The sequence below is a fragment of the Zonotrichia albicollis genome, chromosome Z (genome assembly GCF_047830755.1).
Source record: "Zonotrichia albicollis isolate bZonAlb1 chromosome Z, bZonAlb1.hap1, whole genome shotgun sequence".
Classification (NCBI taxonomy): Eukaryota; Metazoa; Chordata; class Aves; order Passeriformes; family Passerellidae; genus Zonotrichia; species Zonotrichia albicollis.
In genome coordinates this window covers 9129299-9157280 of record NC_133860.1, presented here as the reverse complement: position 1 = coordinate 9157280, position 27982 = coordinate 9129299, and the positions used below count along the sequence as shown (strand labels likewise).

General features: G+C 45.1%; 2 protein-coding genes across 5 annotated transcripts in view; one reads left to right on the top strand and one right to left on the bottom strand.

Moving 5' to 3' along the window:
- The first annotated feature begins 230 nt into the window (after positions 1-230).
- SIGLEC15 (sialic acid binding Ig like lectin 15) lies at positions 231-9517 on the top strand. The gene is made up of 5 exons (XM_005490147.3): positions 231-282; positions 2259-2642; positions 6009-6368; positions 7364-7394; positions 9445-9517. The coding sequence occupies exons 1-5, from the start codon at positions 231-233 to the stop codon at positions 9515-9517; spliced, it is 900 nt and encodes a 299-aa protein (XP_005490204.3).
- A 1999-nt stretch (positions 9518-11516) lies between these two features.
- EPG5 (ectopic P-granules 5 autophagy tethering factor) overlaps positions 11517-27982 on the bottom strand; it is a 55294-nt gene continuing 38828 nt past the window's right edge. For 2 of the 4 annotated variants that reach the window (XM_074532363.1, XM_074532364.1), the window contains exons 31-44: positions 27120-27333; positions 26170-26330; positions 25846-26053; positions 25012-25087; positions 24084-24187; positions 23709-23884; positions 23005-23190; positions 21312-21521; positions 21018-21162; positions 19787-20029; positions 17506-17725; positions 15730-15945; positions 14530-14644; positions 11517-13451 (exon numbers count right to left, since the gene is read on the bottom strand). In XM_074532363.1, the coding sequence (XP_074388464.1) occupies positions 13269-13451; positions 14530-14644; positions 15730-15945; positions 17506-17725; positions 19787-20029; positions 21018-21162; positions 21312-21521; positions 23005-23190; positions 23709-23884; positions 24084-24187; positions 25012-25087; positions 25846-26053; positions 26170-26330; positions 27120-27333 (2457 nt within the window). In that variant the 3' untranslated portion in view covers positions 11517-13268. The remainder of the gene's footprint in view (positions 13452-14529; positions 14645-15729; positions 15946-17505; positions 17726-19786; positions 20030-21017; positions 21163-21311; positions 21522-23004; positions 23191-23708; positions 23885-24083; positions 24188-25011; positions 25088-25845; positions 26054-26169; positions 26331-27119; positions 27334-27982) is intronic. The other 2 variants (XM_074532365.1, XM_074532366.1) reach the window with 1 other exon arrangement.

Sequence of the window (27982 nt, the reverse complement as noted above, 5' to 3'; positions counted from 1 at the left end):
TGGTTAACAGTGTGATTCCTTCTGGTGTAATTTTCATATGACTGACCGCAGAACTATTAATACCTGAGCCCAGAGCTGGTTCAGCTAAACAACTCATTCCCTCCGGGGAGAAGAAAACCACAACTTCTCCTACCCCTGGAAAAAACTTTTGCCACTGCAGGGCCAGCAGCTCAGATGTGAGGAAATGGCTCTGCTGTGCTGATGCCCCTCAGGGGAGGACATCGAGCAGCATGAGAGAGCTCGGCTTGGTTCTCCTGTGCCTGCTCCGCATCTCCAGGAAGGGTGAGTCCCGAGCCTGCTCCTGTCTGCTCACAGCTCCTCCTCTCACCCCAGCCCAAGTGCCAGGGAGCTGCCTGCCATGGCAAGCTCTACAGGAATTGCACTCTCTTAAAGGTATCCTGAAATTCCAAGCGCACGTGACAACGCTGGGAAGACTCAGGCATAGCATTTGTCAGAGGGGCCCTCAGTTTTGGGGTTTTTTTGGCATTTTTCTGTTTTCCTAACTTGAGCAGGAAGTCCATCTGACTTTTCCCCAGCTTTGTCGGGTGGATGCAGCGTTTTCATCCCCGCCCTGCTTCATATTCCATATTCCTTGTGTCATATTGTGCAACAGACACAATGTTTTCCAGTTCCACGGAGCACATAAGCTCACATTACTTCAAATATGTGCTTAAATTCCATTAAACTCCATAGGGCTTGCTTAGCTTCACTGCCAAACAGCATTTGGCCAGAGCAAGGGTAGCTGTGAGCTGGTCCCCAGCTCCTGCTGTTTGTCCTCATGACCTTTTCCACTGACCACCAGCTGTAACACAGACCTGACAATTCTTTTTGGGAGTTACCTTCTGCAAGGTGTGCAGGCTGTTTGCCTCTCTCTTCCTTGTGAGAGCTTCAGTTCCATTAGCAAATGGAGGCTGGATATTAACAAAAGGAATGTGAAAGACCTGCCACGCTGAGGCTTTAGAGTTAAGGGTAAATTATACAGGGAAAGTTGACAGCTCCCTCCACTCATAACTAGGCAAACTGTGTTTCCATGGAAATGGGCGGGGATGCTAACATTAAAAGCACTTATTTTTAACATTATTTTTCATCTGGAAGGCAAGGGGGGATTATGTGCTAAAAAAAAAGTGTTCTTTGCTTAAGATTGAAAACAAAAAAAAAGAGAAAAGCTAATCAAAGGGGTGGCAGAGAGAAGCAAGTCATACTCAAAAGCACACAATCTACAATTCTCCTAAAGTAAAGGTTACAGTGACATGCTGCAAAATAACTAAAACACGAGCAAATAAGCTAGAAAGCAATAGCAATTACTGTTTTCAGTGCCAGATCTTTGTGCTCAATGCCCATGAGCTTCATGAAGCTCCTGCAGTGCTGCAGCATTGTTTGTTAGATTACCTGGGCTGGAAAAGGTGCCCATACCATTATTGTGTATGACAGGGCAGCACGACTCCAGATCTCAGTAATCAAAATACTGGCTTGGAGCTGACTCTGTGTAAATATCTGAGCAGGGAACTGGCCCTGGGATGGCCTTTGTCCATTGTGTAACACACAATAGGCGAATACAAGCTGTACGGCCACACAGGTGTTTGTCAAGTGTTATGGGCCACAGATAGAGGAACAAAAACCAAATCTGATCTTTGAGTCTGCAGGAGCAATCCGACAGCTGAATGCCCATATGGTGAAGCCAACAAGACCAGGGATGAGTGGAAATACTTACATTTACATTTTACAGGTATTCTCAGCTACTGAGAGCCCCTGATCTAATGGAGTTTCATGAGACAAGAATGTAGGCACAGATGTGTTTCTGAAGCCACAATCTGCTGCTACAGCTGTTGACAGCAGCAGAACAGTGGGTAGGCAGACACGTCTATATATTGAACTGAAGAGGGGAGATTTAGGTTAGATATTAGGAGGACATTCTTGGCTATAAGGGTGGGCAGGCCCTGGCATAAGCTGCCCAAAGAAGCTGTGACTGGCTCTGGATCATTGGAAGTGTCCAAGGCCAGGTTGGATGGGGCTTGGAGCAACCTGGGACAGTGGAAGGTGTCCCTGCCATGGCAGGGGCTGGAACAAGATGAGCTTTAAGGTCCCTTCCAGCCCAAAGGGGTTCTGGGGTTCTCTGGTACTGAAGTGATTTCTGATGCATTGGAGTAGATCCTCTCAAGCCTTTACCTGGGCTAGTGGAAGTTGTCCCTGGTGGTGGAATGAAACAAATTTTAAGGCCCCTTCCAGCCAACCATTGTGCAATTCCATGATTCCTCCAGGTGTGCAGTGCAATGGCTGGTCTGTCCACGTCCCATCTGACGTCACTGGAGAGCTTGGGAAGATGGTTATCCTGCCCTGCACCTTCACTCACCCCTACAAAACCTTTGACCGGGCGCTCACGGCCATCTGGAGGATCAGGGAGCCTTATAATGGCACAGTGATCTTCAAGTGTGTGAGCCAGAGCAGCAGCGAGCTCTGCAGGACTGCCATCAGCCACAAGAACAAGTACAAGCTGCTGGGCAACCCCCGGCACAAGGACCTGTCCATCAGGGTGGACAACCTGACCTGGAGCGACAGCGAGAGGTACTTCTGCCGGGTGGAGCTGGCTGGAGACAGCCAGGACAAGTACGAGAGCAGGAACGGCATCAGGCTGCACGTGATTGGTAAGAGGGCCTGAGAGGCACAGCAGGTAAAGGCACCAGAGGGAAGACCCACAGGGTGTGGGAAATGACATATGGCAGCAGGAGTTTACCTGAGGTGGTTTTCCAAAAGGCTGGGTTTTCTTTCTCCATTATAACAGGGAAAATTCATTGTTCTCTTCAGTCTTGGTTTTCTTTCTCCATTATAACAGGCCAAATTCATTGTCCCCCTCAGCCTTGGTTTTCCAAAGGGCTGAGTTTTCTTTCTCCATTGCAAGAGGGAAAATTCATTGTCCCCCTCAGCCTTGGTTTTCCAAAGGGCTGAGTTTTCTTTCTCCATTGCAAGAGGGAAAATTCATTGTCCCCCTCAGCCTTGGTTTTCCAAAGGGCTGAGTTTTCTTTCTCCATTGCAAGGGGGGAAAATTCATTGTCCTCCTCATCTTAGTTTTCCAAAGGGCTGGGTTTTCTTTCTCCATTACAACAGGCCAAATTCATTGTCCTCCTCACCCCTGGTTTGCCAAAGGGTCGAGTTTTCTTTCTCCATTATAGCAGGGAAAATTCGTTGTCTTCCTCAGTTTTGGTTTTCCAAAGGGCTCATTGTCTTCCTCTTTTTCCAAAGAGCTGGGTTTCTTCATTATAACAAGGAAAATCCATTGTCCTCCTCAGTCTTGGTTTTCCAAAGGGCTCATTGTCTTCCTCTTTTTCCAAAGAGCTGGGTTTCTTCATTATAACAAGGAAAATCCATTGTCCTCCTCAGTCTTGGTTTTCCAAAGGGCTGTGTTCTCTTTCTCCATTATACAGGGCAAATTCATTGTCCTCCTCAGTCTTGGTTTGCCAAAGCATTGAGTTTTCTTTCTCCATTGCAAGGGGGGAAAATTCATTGTCCTCCTCAGTCTTGGTTTTCCAAAGGGCTGTGTTCTCTTTTTCTGTTATAACAGAAAATTCATTGTCTTCCTCAGTCTTGATTTTCTAAAGGGCTGGGTTTTCTTTCCCCATTATAATAGGGAAAATTCCTTGTCCTCCTCAATTTTGGTTTTCCAAAGGGTTGGGCTTTCTTTCTCCATTACAACAGGGAAAATTCATTGTCCTCCTCAGGCTTCCAACACAAGACAGTGAGCACAAGGAAGGGAAGGGAATAGGAACAAAACTGATAAGGAAATGGTGAGACTGTGGCAGCTGGGGTGAGATCCCACCCAAAGCTGTGCATCCCTCTTTGTTCCCGCAGCACAGGGTCAGGGGAGGCAGCAGAGGCAAGCTGAGGTTAAAGACATCTGTTAAAACTCCATCAGACCCTGAACTGGACAGCCCAGGTGCTGAGCACAAGTGCACTGGTGTTAGCACTACAGGGCCCAGGTGGTAACAGGGATTGGAAAGACAAGATACCTGGTACCCAGGTGCCTATAAATACAGAATCCTCTGGAGCATGAAACACAAACCTGGAAACACTTTTTTTTTTCCTGGGAAACCAGCTCAGAGCAACAAATGTCAATGCTAATCCCACTTTCCAGGGCAAGTTCACAGATCAAGGGGGAGCTAGGAGACACAGGCAGCCTCAGAAGCAGACTCAGATCTTACCCATGCCATGAGGTTGGATGATTTTGGTTTTGAGAGGGAAGCTCCTTATGCCTGCTGTGTGGTGTGGGTGTCCAGATGGGACCTGAGGATGAACTTGGTTGGTTTCCTGAGAAGTTCTGCACAGCTGAGGCTCTCCTTGAGTTGCACCAGCTCCTGACACCCACACACAGCAGGACCAGGGCAGGAGGGTAGCAGGACCTGTCTCTCAGGGGCTGCCTGGATTTTAACACCAGAGGAATGATAACACACAGAGATGCAGTACCCTGCTTGGGAATGGGCCCTGACACTCTGATTGGGAGGGGTTAATTAGTGCTTGAAAGATTAATTTAAACACCAAAACACACAGACCCATGACACACAGCCTCAGATTACTCTTGCACTTATGTGCACAAAGAGGACAACTTGTAGTAGGTGGTTGCAAACTCTGTTTTTGTTGTCTAGTCTGAAAAAATAACAAATTCTGCTCTTTCTCTGTGAGGACACTCATTTAGTGCCCTTCACTTTCCATAACACCTTTTTGAACACTTCCAGGGATGAGGGTTCCACCATTTCCCTGGGCAGCCCCTTCCAATATCCAATCATCCTTTCTGTGAAGAAATTTCTCCTAATGTCCAGCCTGAAAGTGACCTGGTAACTCTGGGGCTGAAATAAAAAGTAATTAAAAATAGGTTGTGGCCAGAAGCAGATATTTTCTCTACAACTAACCTGCCAGATCTGGCAAGTCTCAGGCACTGAGCAAAGGGCTCACACAAACAGGTTCATCCACGTGCCCTCTGTAGGTCAGAGATCAAAGGAACGGCCACAAAAAGCTTCTGCAGAACACTGTGGGTGACATGTCCTGGACCTCGTGGAGATGCAGCCAAGTGCAGAAATGTCACCAGCTGCACCTGTGCCTACAATAGGGGGTGGCATTTCTCTGCCCTCTGCCAACGAGGAAGGGCACAACAGCTGAAGTTGGGCAAAGTTCAGAAAAATGTGTGAGCCATTGCTGGGATAGAACAAACAGAGCACACATCCTTGCATCCAGGCTTTGCTGGGTGAACCCTTTTGCCCCTCTATCCAGCACAGGCTGGGTGGGGAAATCTAGAAGAAAGTGCCAAGAAAAACAAGGAAGGAGGGGGCTGATCCCAACATCCATAGAGTCACTACATAGTTTCTGTTGAAGAGAACCTTTAAAGCTCATCTTGTTCAACTCCCTTTCCGCTACATGTTGTTGCTCCAAAGCCTGTCCAGCCTGGCCTTGGAGACTGCCAGGGATCCAGGAGCAGCCACAGCAACCCTCTTTACAAAAAAATTCCTCCTTACATCAAATCTAAATCTCTACTCTTTTGGGTTCAAAATATGAACCTTTGCTCTGTCACAAAAAGTCCCCATTTTGCTTGGAGCCCCTGCAGGCCCTGGCAGGGGCTCTGAGGTGTCCCTGGAGCTTCTCTGGTGCAGCTGAGCAGCCCCAGCTGTGCCAGGCTGGCTCCAGAGCAGAGGGGCTCCAGCCCTGGCAGCATCTCCGTGGCCTCCTCTGCACTGGCTGCAGCAGCTCCAGCTCCTTGTGCTGTTGGAGCCAGGGCTGGGGCAGCTCTGCAGGTGGGCTCTCACCTGAGCCCAGGGGCACAGGGGCAGGATCCCCCTGCCCTGCTGCCCACGCTGGGGATCAGCCCAGGGCAGGCCCAGCTCTCACCCACCATTACCCAGCTTTACCCTGACAGAACAACCCTGAGGCTCCAAAGAGCCAAGACCAAATCTTCATTGCAGCTGTTTTACACCAGCTCTGCCTGTGCAGCCTGACCCGCTTTCCCTCTCCCGTTGCCATTCCCACAGCCGCCCCCAGGATCATTAACATCACGGTCAGCTCCAGCAGGGATCACACCTTCCAGGCCCGCTGCACGGCCGAGGGGGAGCCAGCGCCTGCCCTGACCTGGACAGGGCCCCCCTACAGCAACCTGAGCTCCAGCAGCAGCTCCAGCCACCGCGTCACCAAGGAGCTGCGCTCGCTGACCCACGATGGGAAATACACCTGCACCGCCGTCAACAGCCACGGCCGCGCAGAGGGGGCCGTCTACTTCTACACCTTCAGGGCCTCCGACAGCTCCGCCTTCCTCATCCTCATCTTCGTCCCGCTGGCAATCAAGGTGGTCATCCTGCTGGTGATCCTGAGCTTCGCTGCTTTCTCCAGAGAAGGTCGGTGTCCTGACGCGCCTCCATCCCAGGGAGGGATGCGCAGACAAACCAGCGAATTTGTAAAATTAGAGGGTTTTGGGAAAGCTGCAAAAGGCAGGCTTTAGAAACAGCAGAACCATCGATAAACAGGGAATGGCTTTGTTTGCGGGAAGGAGTGTTAATGATTTCATGATTTTCTGCCCTAGGAGAAGGACAGTTCTAGCAGGAAACCCAAGAAGAGCCAAGAGCTCCTGGCTGGCTGGTCACAGCCTGCTGAGAGAGGAAATTTGGAAATTTCCTTTGGAAGTTCAGAGGGAGCAGGAGTTTCCCTGTGCCCAAGGAGAAATATTAATAAAGCAACTGAGGGGAAATCAGTGGAGACACTACTGCCTACATAACCTGATTTTATTTTTTCCCTTGAAGCAGGCTCATTAGCAGGTTCTCTTCCCTTGTAGCCCACGGCCAGGATTCACCTTTGCTGCATCCCACACAAGTTTAATCTCCTGGGATGGAGATCCTCATTTTACAGACCTCCCCTGTCAGTCCCCCAGGGCCTCAGCAGCCAGTACTTCACCAGCATTTGTGAAATCCCACCTTCCAGGCTGTGAGAGCATGGAGTGCCCAGCTCACAGAAGATGGGAATCAGCCCATGGACTCAGGGATACCACATCCCAAGCAGCCAGGAGGTCACTGGTCCCCAGCCCTCCAGTGCTGCTGAGTGGTGGCACGGGCAGGAGGGGACTGAGAAGAGTGAGATGTCACATCACTGTGACTCATGGTAGGGACAGTCTGATGTCACACTCATGGAAGCCACCACTTGTCTTGAACAGTAGAAGTTGTCAGTCCAACTAAAAATGCTTTGCTCCTTATATTCCAGTGCCGAATTCCCAAGCACACGGAGAGGGCCACATGCCAGACATCAGAGCTTCTTCCCATTCATTGTAGTGTCACAACAACCCTCCAGTGCAGCTCTAGGTCAATCCTGGCTAACCCACATCATCATTTCCACTTCACAGGTCCCCACTCTGTTCCACCCAGCCTGGCCAGGTAAGGATGTCTTGCCTTCTACTCGTGTTATCCTTCAGGAGAGTGAGGATGGCCCAGGTGAGAAATGCAGCGTGTCTTTGCTCTTGGTAGCAATTTTCTGGCCTCAGGGCAGACTGCTGGGGCAAGGAGAGGGTTGAGCTGGTGGCCAGGTGAGCCTGGGTGAGGGAACAAGGGCTGGACACTGCTGGGAGGAGTTCTGGCTTGGGCACAGCTGAGAGGAGACCCCAGAGGAGTGAGGAGAAGGGACTGGGCAGCAATTTGGATAGACCAGAGCACATGGCTGCTGCACCAGCAAAGGGCAGACAGAGGTTTAGGTGAGCCACAGGCCCAGAGCATGGCTGGAAGGCTGCACACAGGCTGGCACAGCTGGGGGTGATCACCTGGAGGAGGATCCAGGGACACCTCAGAGCCCCTGCCAGGGCCTGCAGGGGCTCCAGGAGAGCTGCACAGCCCCTGGGGACAAGGCAGGCAGGGACAGCACCCAGGCAATGGCTCCCAGGGCCAGAGGGCAGGGACAGATTTTGGCACATTGGGGATGAGGAATTGCTGGCTGGGAGGGTGGGCAGGCCCTGGCCCAGGGTGTCCAGAGCAGCTGTGGCTGCCCCTGGATCCCTGGCAGTGCCCAAGGCCAGGCTGGATGGGGCTGGGAGCAGCCTGGGACAGTGGGAGCTGTCCCTGCCCATGGAAGGGGGTGGCACTGGATGATCTTTAAGGGTCCTCCCAACCCAAACCCTTTCATGGTTCTGTGGTGCCACATTAAACCAACAATGGATCATCCACCCAAGGGAAAGGGATGGGGTCTGTGCTGACACTGTGAAACAGAAATCTTCCCCTCCTTCTCTACCCAGTTTGTGAAGGAGCAGAAAAAGTTGCCACACCAAAGCTGATGAGCTCAGCCAAGTGTGCAGGGAAGGAATGGAGAGACAGCAAATATCCCAGCTCAGGTGTGACAGGGCCTGATTCTTGGGCTGGCATTCACACCATGCTCCCACAAACCCCTGGTGTTTCCCATGACCCAACATAACACTGATCTTGGACACTTCTGACAGCTGGGGTGGCCAAACCTCTGGGATGGCAAAAAAAAATTAAAAACTAAAACAAAATGAACAAACAAACAAAAAAAAACCACCACAAAAAACTGAAAACAAAACAAAACCAAAGCAAACAAAAACATTAAAAACAAAACAAAACAAAATCCAAATCCCACCAAAACCAATCTTTGACCTAATGGTAGATTTATCTGAGGTCAAGGGTAATTACATCTGCAAGGGTCGACTCCCTTTCAGTCTGAGTCATTTTTTGTGATACCTCCTTCCTGAGTTACCCCACATGTCTCCTTCCCTGACCATTCCCAAGAACAACAGCCATTCCAATCAAGTGTACAGACCACAGCTAAAGAAACAAGGAATTTAATCCTACATTCAAATCTGTAATTTCTTACAAAAAACCCACAGTTTTGCTGATTTATCAGGGTCTAAACTACATTGTACCCTTGATTATATTTGCATAGAAACCTACACAGATAGGAAGGTTTAAAGCCAACACTTACATGAGAAGATCCTGCTCAGGAGAGGTTTCCCAGAAACCTCTGGGTTGGAAGAGACCTTAAAAATCATCCAGTCCAACCCATGCCCTAACACCTAAACTAAACCATGGCACCCAGTGCCACATCCAGGTTTTTTTTAAACACATCCAGGGATGGTGACTCCACCACCTCCCCAGGCAGCCATTCCAGAACTCTATCACCCTTTTTTCTGTAAAAAACTTTTTCCCAATATCCAACCTACATTTTCCTTGGTGCAGCTTGGCTTGTCACAACATCACAAGGTTCTGGGCAGGACAGTAGCACAGTGGATGCTAAAGGTGCAGGAGATTGCTTTGCATGCTTTAGGATGTCAAAGCTTTACGGTGTGAAACAGCAGCTGCAGCTGAGACTACTGTGAAGCAGAAGAGGCTCTGCCTCGGGGTGCCACACACTCCAGCAAACCCCAGAGCAGCCTGAACGCTGTTCCCTGGAATGCCCTCACGTTTCCCGCCTGTCCCCTGCCAGGCCCCAGCAGCCGGAGTGCACCTATGAGAACTGCGAGCACAGGCACAGCCAGAGCCGGCCCCGGCGCAGCTGAGGCACCAGGGAGCACAGAGCCAGCCCTGCCTGAGCCAAGGAGCCACACTCACCCGCCTCGGCGAGGATGGAGCTCCAGCATCTCCAAGGTCCCTTCCACCATGCTGTGAGCTCCAGCTGCTCTGAGCTCCAGCCCTGCTTCTCCTCACAAGTGACGGCAGCCTTTATCAGGAAAAGAGAAGAGTGATGGAGCTGGAAGGGCAAAATGTGGTCAGTTGTAACCTATCTGTGTTTTTAGCCCCTATCAAAAGTTTAGGCAAGCAGGCAACAGTATACAATAGTATAAAATTGCCTCAGAGCTTTTTGCTTTGGCATTTTTCAAACATTGCTCTGAAAAGCATTTTTACCACTCTGCTTCTCCAACCGCATCCAAGTGGGCTACTGACATGATGGAAATCCTTGCTGTGGCAAAAACGCTACTGGAATTTCTGAAGGGGCTTGTTCCTTTTTTAAAATTATTATTTCTAAACACCCAGGAGAGTTTATTTTAAAGGAAACCTTAACTTTAAAGAGGACTCCAAACAAAAAGATATTTTCCACAAACTGAAAGCAGGACATGAGAAGTCTAAACTAGTCTGTGTTCTAACTCTGCTTCAGCTCCTGAAACTCAGACCTTTGTGATAAATGTTCCAATGCACAAATTGTTGGGTTGTTGGGTTTTTTTCTTTTTAATAGCTAAAAAAATATTTCTCAACCATTTCCATCTCTGTGTTGTACAAAGGAGTTTCTTTAAGGTCTGACTACTCCTTTTTAAATCTCTCTCTTTTGAGATGAAGCCACTACTGCAAAATCACAAAGCCCACGAAGTCACAAAGGCCAACCACGGAGAAATCTCCTACCCAACTGTGAACATCCTCCAAAATCAGGTGAACAAATTCAGCTTATGCTATAGAGCAATGTGGGTCAATCTGGAGAGGCAGGCAGAGGCCCAGGGCAGGGCTGGAGACAGCACCAGGCTGGCTTAGATGAGAAGCAGGAGAAAGAATTAAGAAAGAGCAGGTGGCTTGACCTTACTTTCACATTTATACTGCTGGATTTGATGCTCTGTGCAACCACCCCAGTGCAGCAGCTCCAAAACTGCTCCCCAAACAATCCTGCTCCTGGTAACAACCACCAAACTGCTACTGAAATACCATCAAGCTTGCAAACTCAACCCCAGGCTGGGAATCATTATTTTAAAGTTCACCTCTTCATAAGATCTGCACTGGGAGAGCAAAGCAGAATTTTAAATTACTTGGCCAGAACAATAAGGGGGGAAAAGAAAAAATAAATGGGAGGATATATTTGAACCTGATTTTTTAAATCCCTGCTTAAAATTCCAGCAATGACAAAGCCAGATTTAATAAAATATAAAGAGATGCAAAGAGAAAAGGGAAGTTACAGCAGACAGTGCAGTCACAGACCTGTAAGCTCAGTTTCACAGGTGTCACAGAGGAAAGATACCTCAGAGATATCAGTTGGACAAACTGAATCACATTTCTGAGCCCTTATGATTTACAGACATATAGTAATGAGAACTCACTCTACCTGTGCATGGGATTTAGGCTTGGCTTTCTGAATTTTTTCTCTAAAAAATTACTTCTTTCACTCAAGTAGTTTGGGTCCAAATAGAAGCATCAGACCTCGTGTGCCAACACCAACTGGTTCCCCCTGGTCCTCATGGGAGAATCAAACACTCAAACCAGTACAAACTGGAGGCACAAAACACAGCAGTGCACCCATCAGGATGCTTCTGGTATTGAACTCATCTGGGAAATGCAGGGAATGCCAAAGCCCTTCCAGGAAAACTAGAAGGAATAAAAAGTCAAACAGTTGGGCACCACTTGGAAAGTGAGGCCCCAAGCTCTGGAGTTCACGTGTGCACACAGAAGTGCAACACAGGTTCAGGCTTCAGCCACTGCCACAAGATTGGTCTGCAGGGGCACATCCAGCAAGGATGTGGTGTCTGGTGTGGATCCTTCTACCAGGCTGAAAACATCACAGTGTCTGTCACCAACTGCTTGATTTTCTGTTTTTATTTTGCATGGTCTTTGCAGACAGAGCATGTTATAAATACAACATTTGTAAAAACTCAACAGCTGAAACAATTCCTCATTTCGAAAGTGCATGTCAAACACGTACTTCTGACTTCTTCACATTTATATGCAACTGATCAATAACATTTAACCTAATAAACCCAGTGCTTTTAAGTCTTTGGGGGGAAAAGCAGCAGAATGTATTTCTCCAGACATGAATTTTCCAAAATAGTCTGTTAAAAACCATGCTGCATTGGTATCTGGTTACTATACAGAGGGATGTACATATATATATTTATTTATAGGCTCGCAGATAGAGCAAAGAACTCTAAGACCACATTGAAATGATGGTGATCTAATGACCCAGCTGGCTTTATTAGCAGAATCTGCCGAGAAGGAAAAGGTGATCTGTCCTCTAGCACCAGAACCATGGTTTAAGAGCAACAGCTCAAAGCATCATTGACCAGTAGGTAGCACATTTCTATCCCCTATTGACCAGAACTCATGTTTTAACGTGCAACCATGTCAAAAACACAAAGGCACAATTAATGGAGGAAGAGAAAAAGTGATCAGTTCCTTCACACAGCTGTAGGGACTGGGACTGCAGGACCTTGGGCCAGCTCAAACACACCAGTGATTAAAGGGACATCAAACAAGCACCAGGAAAAACTCGCCTTCTGCTTTTCCTAAACAAAAGTGCATCTTATGATCAGACAAGGCAACAAAACCAGTGAACATTCAGCTGAAACAACAGATTTACAGGCTCATGGTTCATGCTTTGGCAACAGAATTTTAACAAGTGATCACCAAATTTAATACAACAAAAATACCTCTTCACAGTGTCATCTAAAATCCTGTTATGTCATGTCCAGCCAGGCAGAAGAAAATAAGCTTAAGTGGTGGTGGTGGTGGTTAAACATTTCCTAAACAATCAGACTAAGGAATTAAGGAATCCTATTTAACATGATCCTAACTGACTGCTCCCCTCTCAGACACTGGAGATCCAGAAAATATGTCTCTGGATTTAAATCCCCTTGAACTTGGCTAGAAGTTACTTGTATTTAATCAAGCAATATAGATGCAGACACACTATGTTTAGAAAACAGGAAAAAACAATGTTCTCTAGTTCCCATTTGTGCTGATATTTACAGAAGTGGGTAAAGATTGTAGGCATGCCTCTAAACTACGGATTTCTGTGGGTAGCAAAAAAGTCAAGATTTAAAATACCATCCTTTCAAATACAGGGATTTCACAAAAATCGCTAGACACACACTCATCAGGTAAGACTCAGAGGAATCCTGGTTAAGAAAGTCAAACCTCTTGTACACACAATCCTCCACTCATTTTTGAACTGGCCTGAATGGTGACACACTGGAAAATAAAAAAAGGCACCAAGCAATAACTTCAGACACTACAGTGAGCTGTGCTGACTAGTGATTTGTACACCTATCCCCAGGCACCCTTCTCTCCAAAGGGCACCACACACAGAAGATATTCAAGTGCTTTCAGTAAAAAAAAAAAAAAAAAAAAAAAAAAACCCAAACTGCAACCATAAAGCAATTTCACAGGCCTAAAACTCAAATGGAAAGCAAGAAATCCTTGAAGTGGAGAAAACTGACACTGTGTAGTTGTTCTTATTCGCAGGTCTGACTTAATTAAAGTGGAACTCTGAAGGTAAAATAATTTGTGCAATAAGGACACTGTTTGTAAACCAGAGCCACTGCCCACCCGGCGCCGCTACCGAATGCTGTCCAAAAAATGCACTTCTGGGTACAGCGTGTTCACCAGCAGGGACAGGAGGTTGTTGCCATCCTGAAGGCAGTGCTCGGGGTGCCTGATGAACACACAGGCCTGGGACAGCTGCTCCTGGTAATCCATGTATTGTTTGTTGGATGGCATGGCTTCGAGAGCACTCAGTGCCTACGGGGAAAAGGGAAAACTCTGTTAGTTTTGTGTATTTTGGTCCATAACACAACACCATCTGCACGATTCTCCTGAAGGATCCTCACCTACTGCAGAACACAGAGTACTCAGAACAAAACAGTTGGAAACTGTCATCTCCTAACAGTGTTTCAAGTCAACTTGTATTTTTCAAGCTGTTCTCTCCCCAAGATCAACACAAAAACTGTCCTATTATTGCTTCCTAATATTCTGTAAACCAAATATTGTCAAATATCTACTTCATGAACTCAAGACACGGTTTCACAGAAATTATGTCAAACTACAGGCTGCAACACACTTAAATCTTCACTTTATGTTGTTCTTATGAATATATTGACTTTAATGGAAGTATTGTTTTGCTCCTATTAATAGTATTAAAGTTAAATATTAACTGTCAAGTTAAAAATCATATGTTGGCAGGACTAGCAAGGTCAAATGTAGAAAATATTTCTGAACAAGTTTTGTTCTTTTCTTAGAGAAACAAGCTGTACCAAGCTACTTTACTTTGGTTTCTAACCAACTCCTCCTTCTTCTTCTCAAGAACTAACTGAAAGAACACCATGGTCAGTGCACATGCTAAAGGGGGAATGTTTATTTGTCACAGGCCTTTTAAGCCCTGACCTCACATAAACAAATGTCAGCATGAGCGTAGCCCTGCTTTATCACTGAAAAGCAGTGCAAATCACAGCAGCACTGTTTTTTCCTGTTTGTTTTAAATTCCCTCTACCTGCTACTCTCCAAACTTTCTGAGTCGGGCTCTACAGACATAAGTTCATCTGCCCCTTTTAAATGTGTAAGATTCAAATTTTTGAAAAAGAAGGAATTCTTCATATTAACCCAGAACACTGTATAAAGCTGTACCCAGGATCACCCTTAGGACAGAGTCAAACACACAGTCCTGCTGCCAAAGTTTAGCAACAAACTGAGAGCAGGATTTACCTTGAAGAAATACTTACGACTCTCGTGTAAGAGTCACAAATACTTGTGACTCCTACAAAGCTCCCCCAAAAGCTAAAGGAGCCCACAGAGAGGGCAGGCAGAGATGGGCACACCTCACCTGCTGAGCCTTCTGAGACAGCCGGGGCTCCGAGCCGGCCTTGAGGCGCACCTGGCTCTCGGCAGGGATCTGCACCAGCAGGAAGGCGGACAAACTGCGCGCAACCACGCGGAACCTGCACGGGGACACCGAGGGACAGCGTGACACCACATCTGCAACTCTCAACTGTAAAAGCTACCCACGAGGCACCTCTTGCATGAGGAATGAAGTAAACTTGAGAGGATCTATTCCAATGCATCAGAAGCCACTTCAGTATCACAGAACCCCAGAATGGTTTGGGTTGGGAGGGACCTTAAAGCTCATCTTGTTCCACCCCCTGCCATGGCAGGGACACCTTCCACAAGACCAGGCTGCTCCAAGCCCCATCCAGCCTGGCCTGGGACACTTCCAGGGCTGGAAGGGGATCCCAGGAATTCTCTGGGTATACACACAACAGGACACAGTACATACTAGAAGATAATGCAATACCTTTGTAGGAAATCCTGCATCTGTTTCAAGCCTAACTAAAATACTCCTCAGCTGACAGAATGTAAAACATTACTATTACCCAAATCAAGGGATGAGTTGAATGACACCAAGAATTCAGGGCAATTTGAACAGCAATGCATCCCAGAAGGTCTTTAAAAACATGAAGTTATGTTTAGGTGCAGGGTTGAGCTGCTGTTCCATAAACATTAGTGGGGTTTCTCCTCAGTATTTTTTCCAGAGTGAACTTGATTTTGACTCCTAACAATCAAACTTGTTGTCTCTGTTTAGAAGGTAGAGTGAATCACAATGGTCCTTTGTGCATCACTTAACATTTCCAATACCTCAAAGTTAAGACAGAAATTCCAATGTGTCTGTTTTTATACAAAATTTTGGGAAGTGAAATATTTTCTATAGACCAGGTGGAAGTACCTTCCTCTAACCAGCACTCTGCCTACAAACTTTGCTTGAGGGGGACATTAAGTCAGATTCAGAACTGCATTTTCTTTCCTTTTCCACCACAACCTTTGCAGAGGTTCACACTTGCTTCTTAAGCTGATTAACACACTCACCGTGCTGTTTCTGTGACAGGCCCAGAGAACATTACAGCTCTGGGGGCAATGTGGATTCTGATCCCCTTCCAACACTGCGCTGGGCCCAGACTGGGCATGCTGGACCCAGGTTTTTAAACACCATGACTCAAACCAATGAATTCCCCAGAGCTCCAGCCCTCACCTGGGTGACAGAGGAGACCTCCTGCCCAGCCCAATAGCACCAAGTATTCCAGAGGTGAGTCTCTCTTCAGCCAGCTGGCTCTGCCGGGCCTGGATGGACAGCAGGGTCCGGATGACAGACTCAATCAGCACGGGGTCATCCTGCTCCAGCTGCACCAAGGACAACTGCATGGCTTTGTGCCACCACAGAAACAGCTTTGCCTCTTCCTTTGCTGAGCTTTAGGTAAAATTTAAGGAAAAACGTAAGAGAAAATAAAAACTTAAGAATCAGAGCACAGGTTAAGAAGTTTATTCCCCTCCCCATTAGGTCCGTGAAGCTTGTTAATTAATAGCAGCTAATTTTATCACATGAGGATAGCATAACTATACTACCCCACCAGTTATTATACTGCTACTGTTATGGATTTGATCCACCAGCTAGCAGGTTTTAAAGGCCTGTAACTGGACAAAGAACAGTGCTTCCTTTTAAGCTTTACAACTGGAAATAAATGATACTGCAGTCATAAGTGGATTTAAAGTTGCCTAAGACTTGGCACAAAAGGAACGAAGCTGTATCTCTACTCGTTTGTTCTTTTCTTTACTTACCAATAAAAGATTTTAGGAAGCACTGGATGTTGTTACCACAACAACTTAGATGCTTAATATGATCATTGAGAAAAGGAAACATTGAAGCTTTTTGTTGAGTAAAGCCCAAAGTGAAGTTCCCCCTATGCTATTTTTAATCTTTCCCCAAACAGTTGGCAGCTTAAGTTAACAAGCTCAGATTTTCCACATAAAGCACCATCACGAGTTTCCTGCATCAGACTATCCTCACATTCCTCCTCCCAGTCGTTTCCCATCACAAGCAATCTCACATCTGATGTTTAGAGCAAGGTTTAATCTGCTTTATATGGTGGCTTTGCTGTCTCCTTCATACCTTGGCAATGAAATTACTACAGCACCCACCACAGTGAAAGTATTTTTTGAATTTCAAGAAACAGTGGGAACATACATTTTTCCAAATTGTTCTTTTACAGAAAATATGAACATTATCAACATTAACATGGAAAAATAATAATCAGGTTTACTAAATCCTGGCAATACCAGGAGCAACTCTAAACCATTGCTACATGTATCGAATATTTTTATTTTGACCCCAAAGTTATGCATCCTTTCCCCTCAGAACCCAATAACACTAACAATCTAAATAACAGTTATCTAGGATGTTTTGCAGCAGCACAGGCTGCTAACCGTGGGCATTCCATCAGATGCACTGGCTCCAGGTTTGGTTCAGAGCTGCTGCACAGTCTCCATCCCAGCAGCTTTCAACACCAGGTCTCTCAGAGTGCCAGACTGAATATCCATCCCACCTTGTGGACACACTGGGAAGTGTAACCCACAATCATTCAGGCTTGAGTCATTTTAACAGAGCACAAATCCAGGCTGTCACTGAAACCAAGCTCATCTGACTGAAAAATAACTGGAACTCACTAATTTTCTAGCAGATTAAATTCCTTCTTCCATTTAACCACCACAACTACTTTCAGTTGGCACTGCAGATGGACAGACCCTGTATTAGGAGATATAGCAGGACAGGCAATTTCATTCAGCACTCTGGATGAAATTGCTTGTCCTGCTGTATCTTCTAATTATTTAACCAGGGCTAGCTAACTGTACCAGCTATACTATCTAATTATACCAGCTATATAACCTAATAAACCCTAAATGAACTTTAATCTAAATAACAATAATAATAATCCATAAGTCCAGGCACATTCAGAAGCTCCAAGTTTCACACCTGGGGTACACTTGCTCCAGCCATTTGCTGATGGTCAGCAGGATCTTCATTTCGTTGGTAAGGGTTTGGTCAGTGTTCAGGCATTGCAGCAGGTACACATAGAGGGTCAGGTAACTCCCTAAAGACAGGCACTCCTGCAGGAATTCTTCCATGGTTAGCTCAGGAACTTGGAGGGAAGCAAGTATTGGGCCCCAGCCCAACTCCTGGTGGTGAGGGGAATCTTTGAAGAAAGAAGGAAAGAACAGAAAGCATGTGAGAAAGCAGCACTTGATAAAACCTAAAAACCAGCACTCCTAGTTAAGAGAATCTGGGCTGGTTAAGCTGTTTTTCAGGTAATCAGCATGCTATGCAACTCTGATGGAGAGAACAGAAAATTCCACTATCATAGGGCACCTCCTTGAGGTCAAGGTGAGATATTTTCCCAGCATTCAGCCAGGACTAAAATTTGAACATTCTAGCAATGGAATTAGAAGTATTTCCCTTAGGTGTACTGAAATCTTCCACACAGTGAAAGAAAAAATGTAGTTCTACAAGGATTATGTAAACAGAAAGAAAAGAAAAAAAAATCATGCACACTTTGAGACTTTTACCAAACCAGAGTGGTTTTGTTAAATTAGCTTACAGAACACTAGAGAAGGGGGAAAATGTCTTCAGTTCTCCTGGGGTGATTTTTTTTTTAATAAAACCACTTTATCTGGAAAAAAGGCAATACTACACAGAGCAAATCAGTTTTCACAGAGATGGGTATGGATATTAATAAAACACACGATTAGGGGAGCTGTAAGACCTAAACCACATTCACAGAATCCCAGAATGGTCTGGGTTGGAAGGACATAGGAGACCATCTTATACCATCCCCTGCCATGGGCAGAGACACCTTCCACTATCCCAGGTTGCTACAAGGCCCATCCAACCTGGCTTGGGACACTTCCAGGGATGGAGAAGCCACATCTGCTCTGGGAAACCTGTTCCAGAGCCTCCCCACCCTGAAATGGAAGAATTTCTCTCTGATATCCCATCTACCCTTGTGAAGCATTTCCCCGTGGCAGAGGGGCTGGAACAAGGTGATCTTTAAATGACCCTTCCAAGCCAAACCAGTCCATAATTCCAGACAATTTGTACTCAGTGGCATCCCATGTCAGATGAAGCCCTTTTCTGACCCAGAGATGGGGCAACTGAGAGGCATTTTAAAAACTTTTATTCTATTTTCAGTCTCATGTGAAGGGTGAGACAATACAGATATTATAATTCATGCCATCACCATCAGAAGCCAACTATTTCCTAATTACAATACACTAATAAGTGTTTCTTGGTCTATCAGCTTATGCCATATCATGCTGTAAATGCCTTAAAGCCAATCACCTAAAACTACCCTTTGTGGGTCCAATGCATCTTTCATAGTTCTATTTCTCCAAAGTAACCAGTCTTATTTGCAAGGCCATCCTTTGAAACTTGTTTCTAGCTCCATTTCTCTCTCAACAATGTCTGTTCTATTCCATGGCATTTCTAAGTCAGCATTTCTTATCTCAAGGTTTGCATACAGATGCACACTGTGTGGGCCATCTATGGTACATCAGTTCAACACTGTCAAGTTTTCCTGGTTTTACAATTTGGAGCCATTTCTGAGTCACAGAATCATAGAATATTCAGGGTTGGAAGGGACCTTAAATACCATCTAGGCTCCAACCCTCCTGCCATAGGCAGGGACACTTCCACTACATCAGGCTGCTCAAGGCCTTACCCAATGTGCCCTGGAGCCCTGCCAGGGCTGAGGCACCCCCAGCTTCCCTGGGCAACCTGTGCCAGTGCATCACTGTGATGGTGCTCACAGGGGTCTCAGGTTGAGGGAAGAGATGAGGATCTGACTCCATGCTTCAGAAGCCTTGATTTATTATTTTATTATATATATTACATTAAAAGTATACTAAAAGAATAGAAGAAAAGATTTCCTCAGAAGGCTAGCTAAGAATAGAATAATAAGGAATGATAACAAAGGTTTGTAGCTTGGGCTCTCGGTCCAAGCCAGCTGATTGTGATTGGCCATTAATTAGAAACAACCAACATGGGCTAATCAAAGATCCACCTGTTGCATTCCACAGCAGCAAATAATCAATGTTTACATTTTGTTCTTGAAGCCTCTCAGCTTCTCAGAAGGAAAAATCCTAAGGAAAGTATTTTTCACAAAAGATATCTGTGACACATCACCACCCTCACAGGAAGAAGCCAGGCCCCGAGAACTCTCCACAACTCCATTTCCCCCAGCCCTAGGGACAGCCCGTACCGTGGCTGAAGTAGGAGGTGATGCAGGCCTCGGTGGTCTCGGCCATGTGGCGCACGGAGGCCAGGCTGTGGCAGGCGGCTGTGAGGAGGGGCATGGCCAGCAGCCCCTGCACCCTGCCCTCGATCCAGCGGCGCAGGCTGCCCCGCAAGGACTCGGCCGTGGTGATGCTTGAGTTGTTGAGCATCATCAGCGTCTCTGTGAACAGGCTGCTGAGGGCCAGGTGGCGCGTCTGCAGGTCCATGTCTGCCAGGAGAAACCACAGAATCCCTTCAGGGACACACACTGGAACCCGGATTACCACTGGGAAAGCCTCCTCCTCGTTACACACCCATGGGCAGGAAGAGACACAACCCCTCATAACCATTTCTGTGGAATACAGTGAGACACGGATTTCACCTGAACTCAGATTGATGGAGGAACCTCAAGATGGTACTAAGTACTAAAAATGAGACCTAGATGATCTCACCACACAATCCTGGATGACTGGATGTGTTATACCACTATGGTACATCAGTATGCCTCTTCTACTTCAACACTGTCAAGTTTTCCTGGTTTTACAATTTGGAACCATTTCTGAGTCACAGAACACAGAATATTCAGGGTTGGAAGGCACCTTAAATACCATCTAGGCTCCAACCCCCCTGCCACAGGCAGGGGCACTTCCCCGAAATCAGGTTGCTCAAGGCCTTACCCAATGTGGCCCAGAGTTCTGCCAGGACTGAGGCACCTCCAACTTCCCTGGGCAACCTGTGCCAGTGCATCACCAGCCTCACAGTAAGAATTTCTTCCTAATACCTAACATAATCTTCCCAATTTCAGTTTGTATCCATTGCTCCTAATCCCTCAGGACCAGGAGAATGAATTCATGCCCTTTTTCCCTTTAAAAGAGAGGTAAGTGACAAGTAAAAATTAGAAAAAACCCCAAACCACCAGATGACAAAGAAATTAATCACCCAAGCTCCTCTATGTCAGCCAGTTTTACTCACAAACTTAATCCATTTTTAATGTTGGTTCTGTCACTCTTGACATCTCTGTAGGGCAAGATTCATATTTTTGCTTTGTGCTAATATACCACCTATGTACACATCACCAAAACACCGTGCCCTGCTGCCCATAAGGGAGACTTGACATAATGCAAATAATTAAGCCATCAAACAAGTTCATCAATCCACTCCATGGAATAAAGGATTTTGACACCTTTGAAGCAATTTGCCATTTCCCCAACACAAACCTGGGGGATTAAAGATGACTACATCATCTAGCAACTTGGCCATTTCTTGCTCCAAAACTGCAAGGGTTATCTTTCCACTTTGTTCTAAGGTGCTGAGGAACTGAACCACCTGGCGAATGTACGCTCGGCACTTCAGAGTTGCATCCTGTCAAGCAAAATTAAAAACAATTAGGGGCAAAAAGATTTTTAAAAAAATCACACCTAGAACTCTTTCCATATTCTATAATATACACAAACATAACTTCACAAAAGCCAAGAACAGCAAGGAGATGCTTCAAAAGTAGTTCAACTCACAAGGTGGATGTGACTATCTGAAGATGCCCCAAAGCCAGCTGAGATTTTCAGGAGCTTCACGATCAGTTCAGCTCCAGCATCCTTAGCAAGGATAACAGAGGGAGGGTAGTGACTGTTGCAGTAACTGATGATGCTTTCATAGGATGAAATGCCCACAAGCTGCCAAGGAAGGGAGCTGGTCTGTCCAAGAAGATTTATGAGTGGAGATTCCTGCAGATTTAAAGACATCAGTTTAAGCTGCACCTTCTTTGCAGTTTTCAATTCATACTCACCGTACTCAATATTGGAAGGAAGCTCTAGCTTCAGAGAATTTGAAGGAGATGGAGCTGAAAACCCACAGAAATAGATGACCTTAGGGAGTGTCTGTAAAGCAATTCCTTATTCAAGCAGTAAGCTAACACATGTACTTCATCTCCAGCACTTGCAGAACTGCATCCAGTCTGTTGCAGCAGCTCTAACAAAAGTCTGTGAAAAATGCTAAGATCTGACATGTAAACATGTAAAGACAGCTGGAAATATATGGAGACCCTTCAAGTTAAAGTCACTTCAGTACAGTCTTTAAAGAGGCATTAAAATATTATTTTTGAAAATACATCAATGCAAGTTCACAGGAGAAACTGTGTCCCTCATTTTCCATTTAGTGAGTCATCCACCAACCTGGGGACTCCTCATATTGTTATTCTCATAAATACCACCCTGAACAGCACAGCAGCCCCACAGCTCACACAGGCAGTGCCAGTCAGCAGATGTAAAAGCCTCTCTGTCTATGAGCAGCTCCCATCTATTCTTAAACATCTGCAGGGATAAAGAGCCCCCTGGACACAGAGAAACACCAACTGGTATGGAGCTTTTTTACAAGTTTAGACTGAATATCAGGGAAAGGCTCTTCCCCAGAAGGTGCTGGCACTGCCCAGGCTCCCCAGGGATGGGCACATTCCAAGGCTGCCAGAGCTCAGGAGGGTTTGGACAGCGCTGCCAGGGATGCACAGGGTGGGATTGTTGGGGTGTCTGTGCAGGGGTAGGAGTTGAACTCAGTGATTACTTCCAACTAAGGATATTCTATATTCTATTCCATGTTTCTACAGGTTTTAGAATGAAGAAATGCTGGAATTGAGGCGACAATCCAGAACCAACCCAAATTACACTACTTCTACAGGAATGTGACACTGGTACAACAGGTACTCCTCAGGTGGCCCATGCCCTGGAACACAGGGTTGAGAAAGTCTGAGATTTAGATCAAGGTGTCACAGGAGTGCTCTGGGAGGCAAAAATCCTCCTGACAGTGGGTCAGTTTAACATACTGCTGGAGGGAAGGAGGGAATTCCTGAGGCTGACTCACACCATGTGCAAACAGCTGTCTTCTGAAGCTTGAGAAGCTTCTGATAAGCAAACACATTCAGGTCAAAGCACATCATGCTGGTAATTTTCCTCAACTGAAATACAATGATGGTCAAAGGCTGCCAGTGACATCTTGGTGCAGCATCTTGTACTGCCTCAGAGGAAATGGGGAGCAGAAAATTCTGCAAGTGGAAGAAAGCTAGCAGATGTGAAATGGGACTTTTTAAGATGATCAAGACCCTCTGAAGAGTCCTCCAGAAGCAATGAAGTGGATTTAGTCACAAGATCTCATGTCCTTTCTAGTAAAGGATTATTTTTCTTTTAAGAGATGGGTATGAACAGTCACAAAAATTACCTCTTCGCCTATGAGCTGTTCCTCCTTTGCCAGCAGGACCATCATGTACAGCAAACAGACAATCATGCTGTGGGTCTGAGGGTGAGGGTTGGGATTCCAGGCATCAGAGAGGACACTGACCCAGTTTACTTCACATAAAACATAACCCAAGAACAAGAAACAACTCTTGGGGCTGCCTCTTTCGATCTAGGAAAGAGAAAGGGGAAAAGACAGGTGCATAAAATGATGTAGGACATAAGTACTTTTATGCTTTTCAGTTCCTTAGCCAGCTGTAAATCTACAGCAGCATTTTAGGTCAGCAGAAGAGTAGACAAATGTCTTTTCTCCATCATTTCATTCTCCCTCTTGCAGCTTTACCTTTGTAAATGTTCTCACTTCCAAGTCGTCTGAGACATTTACCTTGTCTCAGATGACTTGGAAGTGAGAACATGGCAATAGCAAAATATATTAAATCTAATAAAAACATTAAATACATATGCAATAAATGAGACACTCCAGCAGATCAATAAAGAGGGAGCTGTATAGCTCCTCACAACTTTGTCTAAGACTCAAAAGCACTCCTTCACAAAAATCCATCACAAATTGAGCAGCTGTGAATGCTAAAAACAAACTTTAAAAGCCCGCTTGCTAACAGAACTGTTCTCCAGCTATTTTCAAGGGCAGCACTGACTATGAACTTAATTCAACAGATGCCACAAACTCACTTTAAAGAACTCCTCCATAAGCATCTGGTCTGGATGCATTTCCTTCCATGGAAGCCTTCTGAACTCAGTGTGGAAAGCATAGAGAATAAACTCTGGCATTTTGGGGGCAGTGCAACACTCACAGTAATGCATTAGGTGTAACCAGAGAGCCCCATGGTGGCTTGGCAACAGCTTTTCTAGAATCAAAGAAAATGGCTGAATTAACAGCAGAAAAAAATTCAGATAAAACTTGATCGCAGAATAAAGTCTATTTTTGCAGATTAAAAACTTGTAAGTTACACTAAAATACACCCAAAGAAAAAAAACGCACACCAAACTTTAGTATTTTTTTCCCTCCAAATCAACAAGTGGGGAGGCTTAGGATTTCATGCTCACCTTTGAAGCTCTCATGCAAAAGCTTGATGCAGTCTGCAAACAGACTGACCACGGTGGAGGCTACAGGAGTGTCACTCTCCAGCCAAGGGTAGCAGGGCTGGCTACTGAGAAGAAGCACAACACAAATTGCAGTGTTCAGTTTCCTGTGCATAAATATGTGCAATTTAAATGCTCTAAAGCAGTGAAGGATAGGCATCAGCAGTCCTCCCAATTTCAGCTTTTTGGGACTCTTCTTCCTTAGAAGAGCTGCATAGTTCACTATCCCACTGAAGATCCACCGAGTAAGCATAAATTACTTGTTTGATATTTCATAACAGAGTTTAAATAACAGTTTCTCAATAACATTATTCACCAACTGCTATCAGCCTTCTACCTTCAGTGCTGAAGGCCGGACTCACAACTCCAAAAGCTTTAAACTTTGAAAGAAAACAGAATTTAAATGCATAGTAGCATAAGTAACTTTTCATGCAAAGACAGAGGTACACAGGGCAATAGATGATCACAGCATTCATTTAGCCTAAATTTCTTTATCTATACCACTGGCATTTGGGGTTGTATTTGTTTGGCTTTTTTGTTTTCTTTTAAACAGGTATTATAGACATTATGGAAGTTAAAAAACAGGAATCTGAAATTCAAGTTTCAGTGTTTTTTAAACTGAGTGAAACCCTTCAAATAATCAAGCCTTGCTCGTAGTATTACAAGGTCTTTCTCATATCTAAAATAATTATTCCATCTAAACCTTGGCAAATTGATGTAGGTCATGAAATAGTTCTGTAATTATTAAGGAAATGACAAAGTGAGAGCTATTTAAATGGAAGGCAAGACAGTCACAGATTATTAAAAAACAGGTAATAATGAAAGCCATTCTTAAAGGACTAAAGTGTCTACTTCAGCAAAAATTCATTTAATTTTAAAATGCAATATATACCTTGCATCTTCTTTCTCCAGGACCAGTATCCATGGTTTAAAGAGTCCAGCAATCACTGAGTACAAGGACTGCAATGCTATAAGGAAACAAAACAAAGTTGCTTTTTTCCTTCACATCAAAACCAGTGAATATATTACACTTTTCTAAATGTGGATATAATATCCCTTTCTCATTCTAACATTCACAGAATTATAGAATAATCAAGACTGGAAAAGACCTCTAAGATCATTGAGTCCAACCATTCAATCAGTTCTTTCTGGTGAAATAAAAATTTAAAATACAATATGCTTAATAATAGCTTAATTTAACAATAGGGCTGTTTTAACAACCATTGTAAGCATTTTGCATTGTTAAGATGTTTTATTAATACACTTTTTATAACACACCAGAGATTGTGGGGGCAATAACGATCCATGCTTTAAACCTGCACATATTAAAATGTGTTAATTAATATTTAAATTAAAATTAGTTTAAAAAAAAAAAGTAAAAGCTGACTTTTTCCAGATTTAAATAATGCACAATGAAATTCAGTAGTGTTGCCCTACAAACCTCTGCTCAGTACAAAAGACTCTATTTTTCTTAAGAAAGTACAATTGCCTCATAAAATAATCTTGAAGGAAGCTCAAATATTGAAAAAGCTTCCTCTCAGATTATAAAGCATAAAGTCCTACATGGCCATGAAGTAGCAGTAACATTTCCCATCCGTATTTTAATGTTATCATTACTGCACAAATGCAAAGTAAGATTTTGCTGTATATTTAGATGGACCTTAACAGAAGGAATTGGAGAAATCAGGTGTCTGTTCTTAAGTAATTTGCTTTTAAGACACATTACCTGCTAAAATTCTGCTACTGCCAACAGGCTCTTGGGCTAAATTAGCAACTTCAGTGTCAATCAGTCGTTTAATGAGGTACTCCAGGAATGTGTTCACTGCAGCCACATAAGGAGTCCATTTTGAAAACAGCCCAAAAGTCCTGAAGTCCACCGAGGCCAGCCGGAGTTTGCAGAAGGATGTAGAAAGCCATTCTATTGTCTCTCTGACCTGTAAAAAGAAGGAAGCTACGAATCAGCTGCAGAAAAGTTGCACAGCAGTGTTATCTGTCACTGGAGGGCATCTGTATCACCTGAAAAACCCAAACCAACCCAAGGGGCACCCACCTGTTCTGTGGAGAGCAGAGTTTTTGCAGCATCCCTCACCACAGGACCCTCAGCAGAATCACTTTTCTTGAAACTGCCCTGCTCAGCCACTGCAGAATCACACCCCAAAGCCTGAAGTGATGCCTTCCAACAGTCAGGGCTCAGAAGCTGCTCTGAGGAGCCTTAGGAGAAGGAAGGGAATGCATTTGTGAAAACCAGAAAGATGTTAGTCCCCTTCTCCAAACAAATCATACAGGGTTGAAATTAGAGCTCCCTGCTTCATGAGAAATTAGGTGAAGTGGGAGCTTGAAAGCCGCAAGTTTAAGGGTGAGAGACCATCTCTAGCTTGCAAATGTAATCAACATAACATTTCCTTTTGGCATCTACATGTTTCTCTTCTTAGACAGCTTCCCACTTTGTATATCCCTGGCTGCAAATACCCACTAAGAGACAGCTGCTCCCTCAACAGACATGGTTTGACAAGGAGAATCACTTTTGTTCTCATTTGAGGGGCACATCAGAATATGAGTGGCATCAAATGTCAACCAGGGCATTTTCAGCAGATTTCAGCATCAGTTACACATGATCATAATTCCAGCTCTCCACCTGACATTGAAGGGTAATCAAAAACAAGGGTTCTGCATTACAGACCATGGCATAATCATCATAAATAGGTGCTAATATTGGTGCTAAATATGGACTAATAGTCCACTAACAGAAGACTCTCCTCCATCCTTTTCCTGTTACATGGGATGAAAATGTTGTCACTGATGTGTACGCCTCGACCCACAGAAGAACTACAATATGTCCTAAAAAACCACATTACATAGCAAGGCACATAAAAACACCCAAGGCAGAAACCTACGGAAGTGTAAAACATTCTGCAGTTTAACTCTACTGCACAGGGTTCATGTTTTTAAGCCAGAGGGGTTCTGCACAAAGGCTTAGGACGCATCAGCTCAGATACTCACTTTGCACAAACAACCTTAAGAAATCACTGTAGTGGTCAGGGAACTGATACTGGAGAAGGTTAGTCCAATGCTTGCAGAAGATATTAAATGGCATCAAAATATCCTCTTCAGGTTCCAGGCCACATGCATTGAGGGCCAGGTGAATGGACTCCAGGAGCTGGGTGCGCTCCACGAGAGGCGGCTTGGCCACGCTCAACCACTGCGTCAGGTCAAACTGCAACAGAGCACAGGGAGCAGCTGTGAGCGGGAGATTCAGCAGACACAACACCTTTGGGAGGAGGGAGAGGTCACCAGGGAAATTAAATAATGATATTTCTATGTATCTAAGAAAAACATCACGAATTTGCATGTTGTTAGCCCAAACTCCCAACCTCACTCTTAAAGGCCATGATTTAGCACACTGCAGAAGTCTCTAGATCTGTGGAACAGCCCTTTCCCGAGGGGCTCAGAGTTTCCACACAAGCATTAAACTGGACTGATGCCCACAGTCCATATATTTTCAAGAAGAGGAGCAAAGCTTTTGTAGCTCTGGAGCAGCGGCTCAGACCTTGGTCAGCAGGGTCAATACTGCCACCATGCACAGCTCAGAGTCCTGCCCAGGACAGACTGCCTGCTGCCTCCCTGTAACTGAAGAGGAAAATCAGAGCACTATCAAAGGCCAAGGGTTACACTAATTTCTCCACTGGCAGTATCATGAGATATGCAAATCACATCTTGCTATTACCTTACTCTGTTTTAAGACAGGCAGGAAGGACACGGGTGCCAAACAGAGCTGGAAAATGCAGACACTGTCCCAAATTTTGTTTTGATTGTTAGATACCCGGCGTGCACTGGCTATTGTAATGAATGTCTGCAGAGATACC

What these genes read in the sequence shown, in the direction of transcription:
- SIGLEC15 (XM_005490147.3), top strand. Translation starts at nt 231, where the DNA reads ATGAGAGAGCTCGGCTTGGTTCTCCTGTGCCTGCTCCGCATCTCCAGG. An exon ending in CATCAGGCTGCACGTGATTG is followed by an intron (nt 2,643 to 6,008) that starts GTAAGAGGGCCT and finishes CCATTCCCACAG; the next exon opens with CCGCCCCCAGGATCATTAAC. An exon ending in CGCTGCTTTCTCCAGAGAAG is followed by an intron (nt 6,369 to 7,363) that starts GTCGGTGTCCTG and finishes TCCACTTCACAG; the next exon opens with GTCCCCACTCTGTTCCACCC.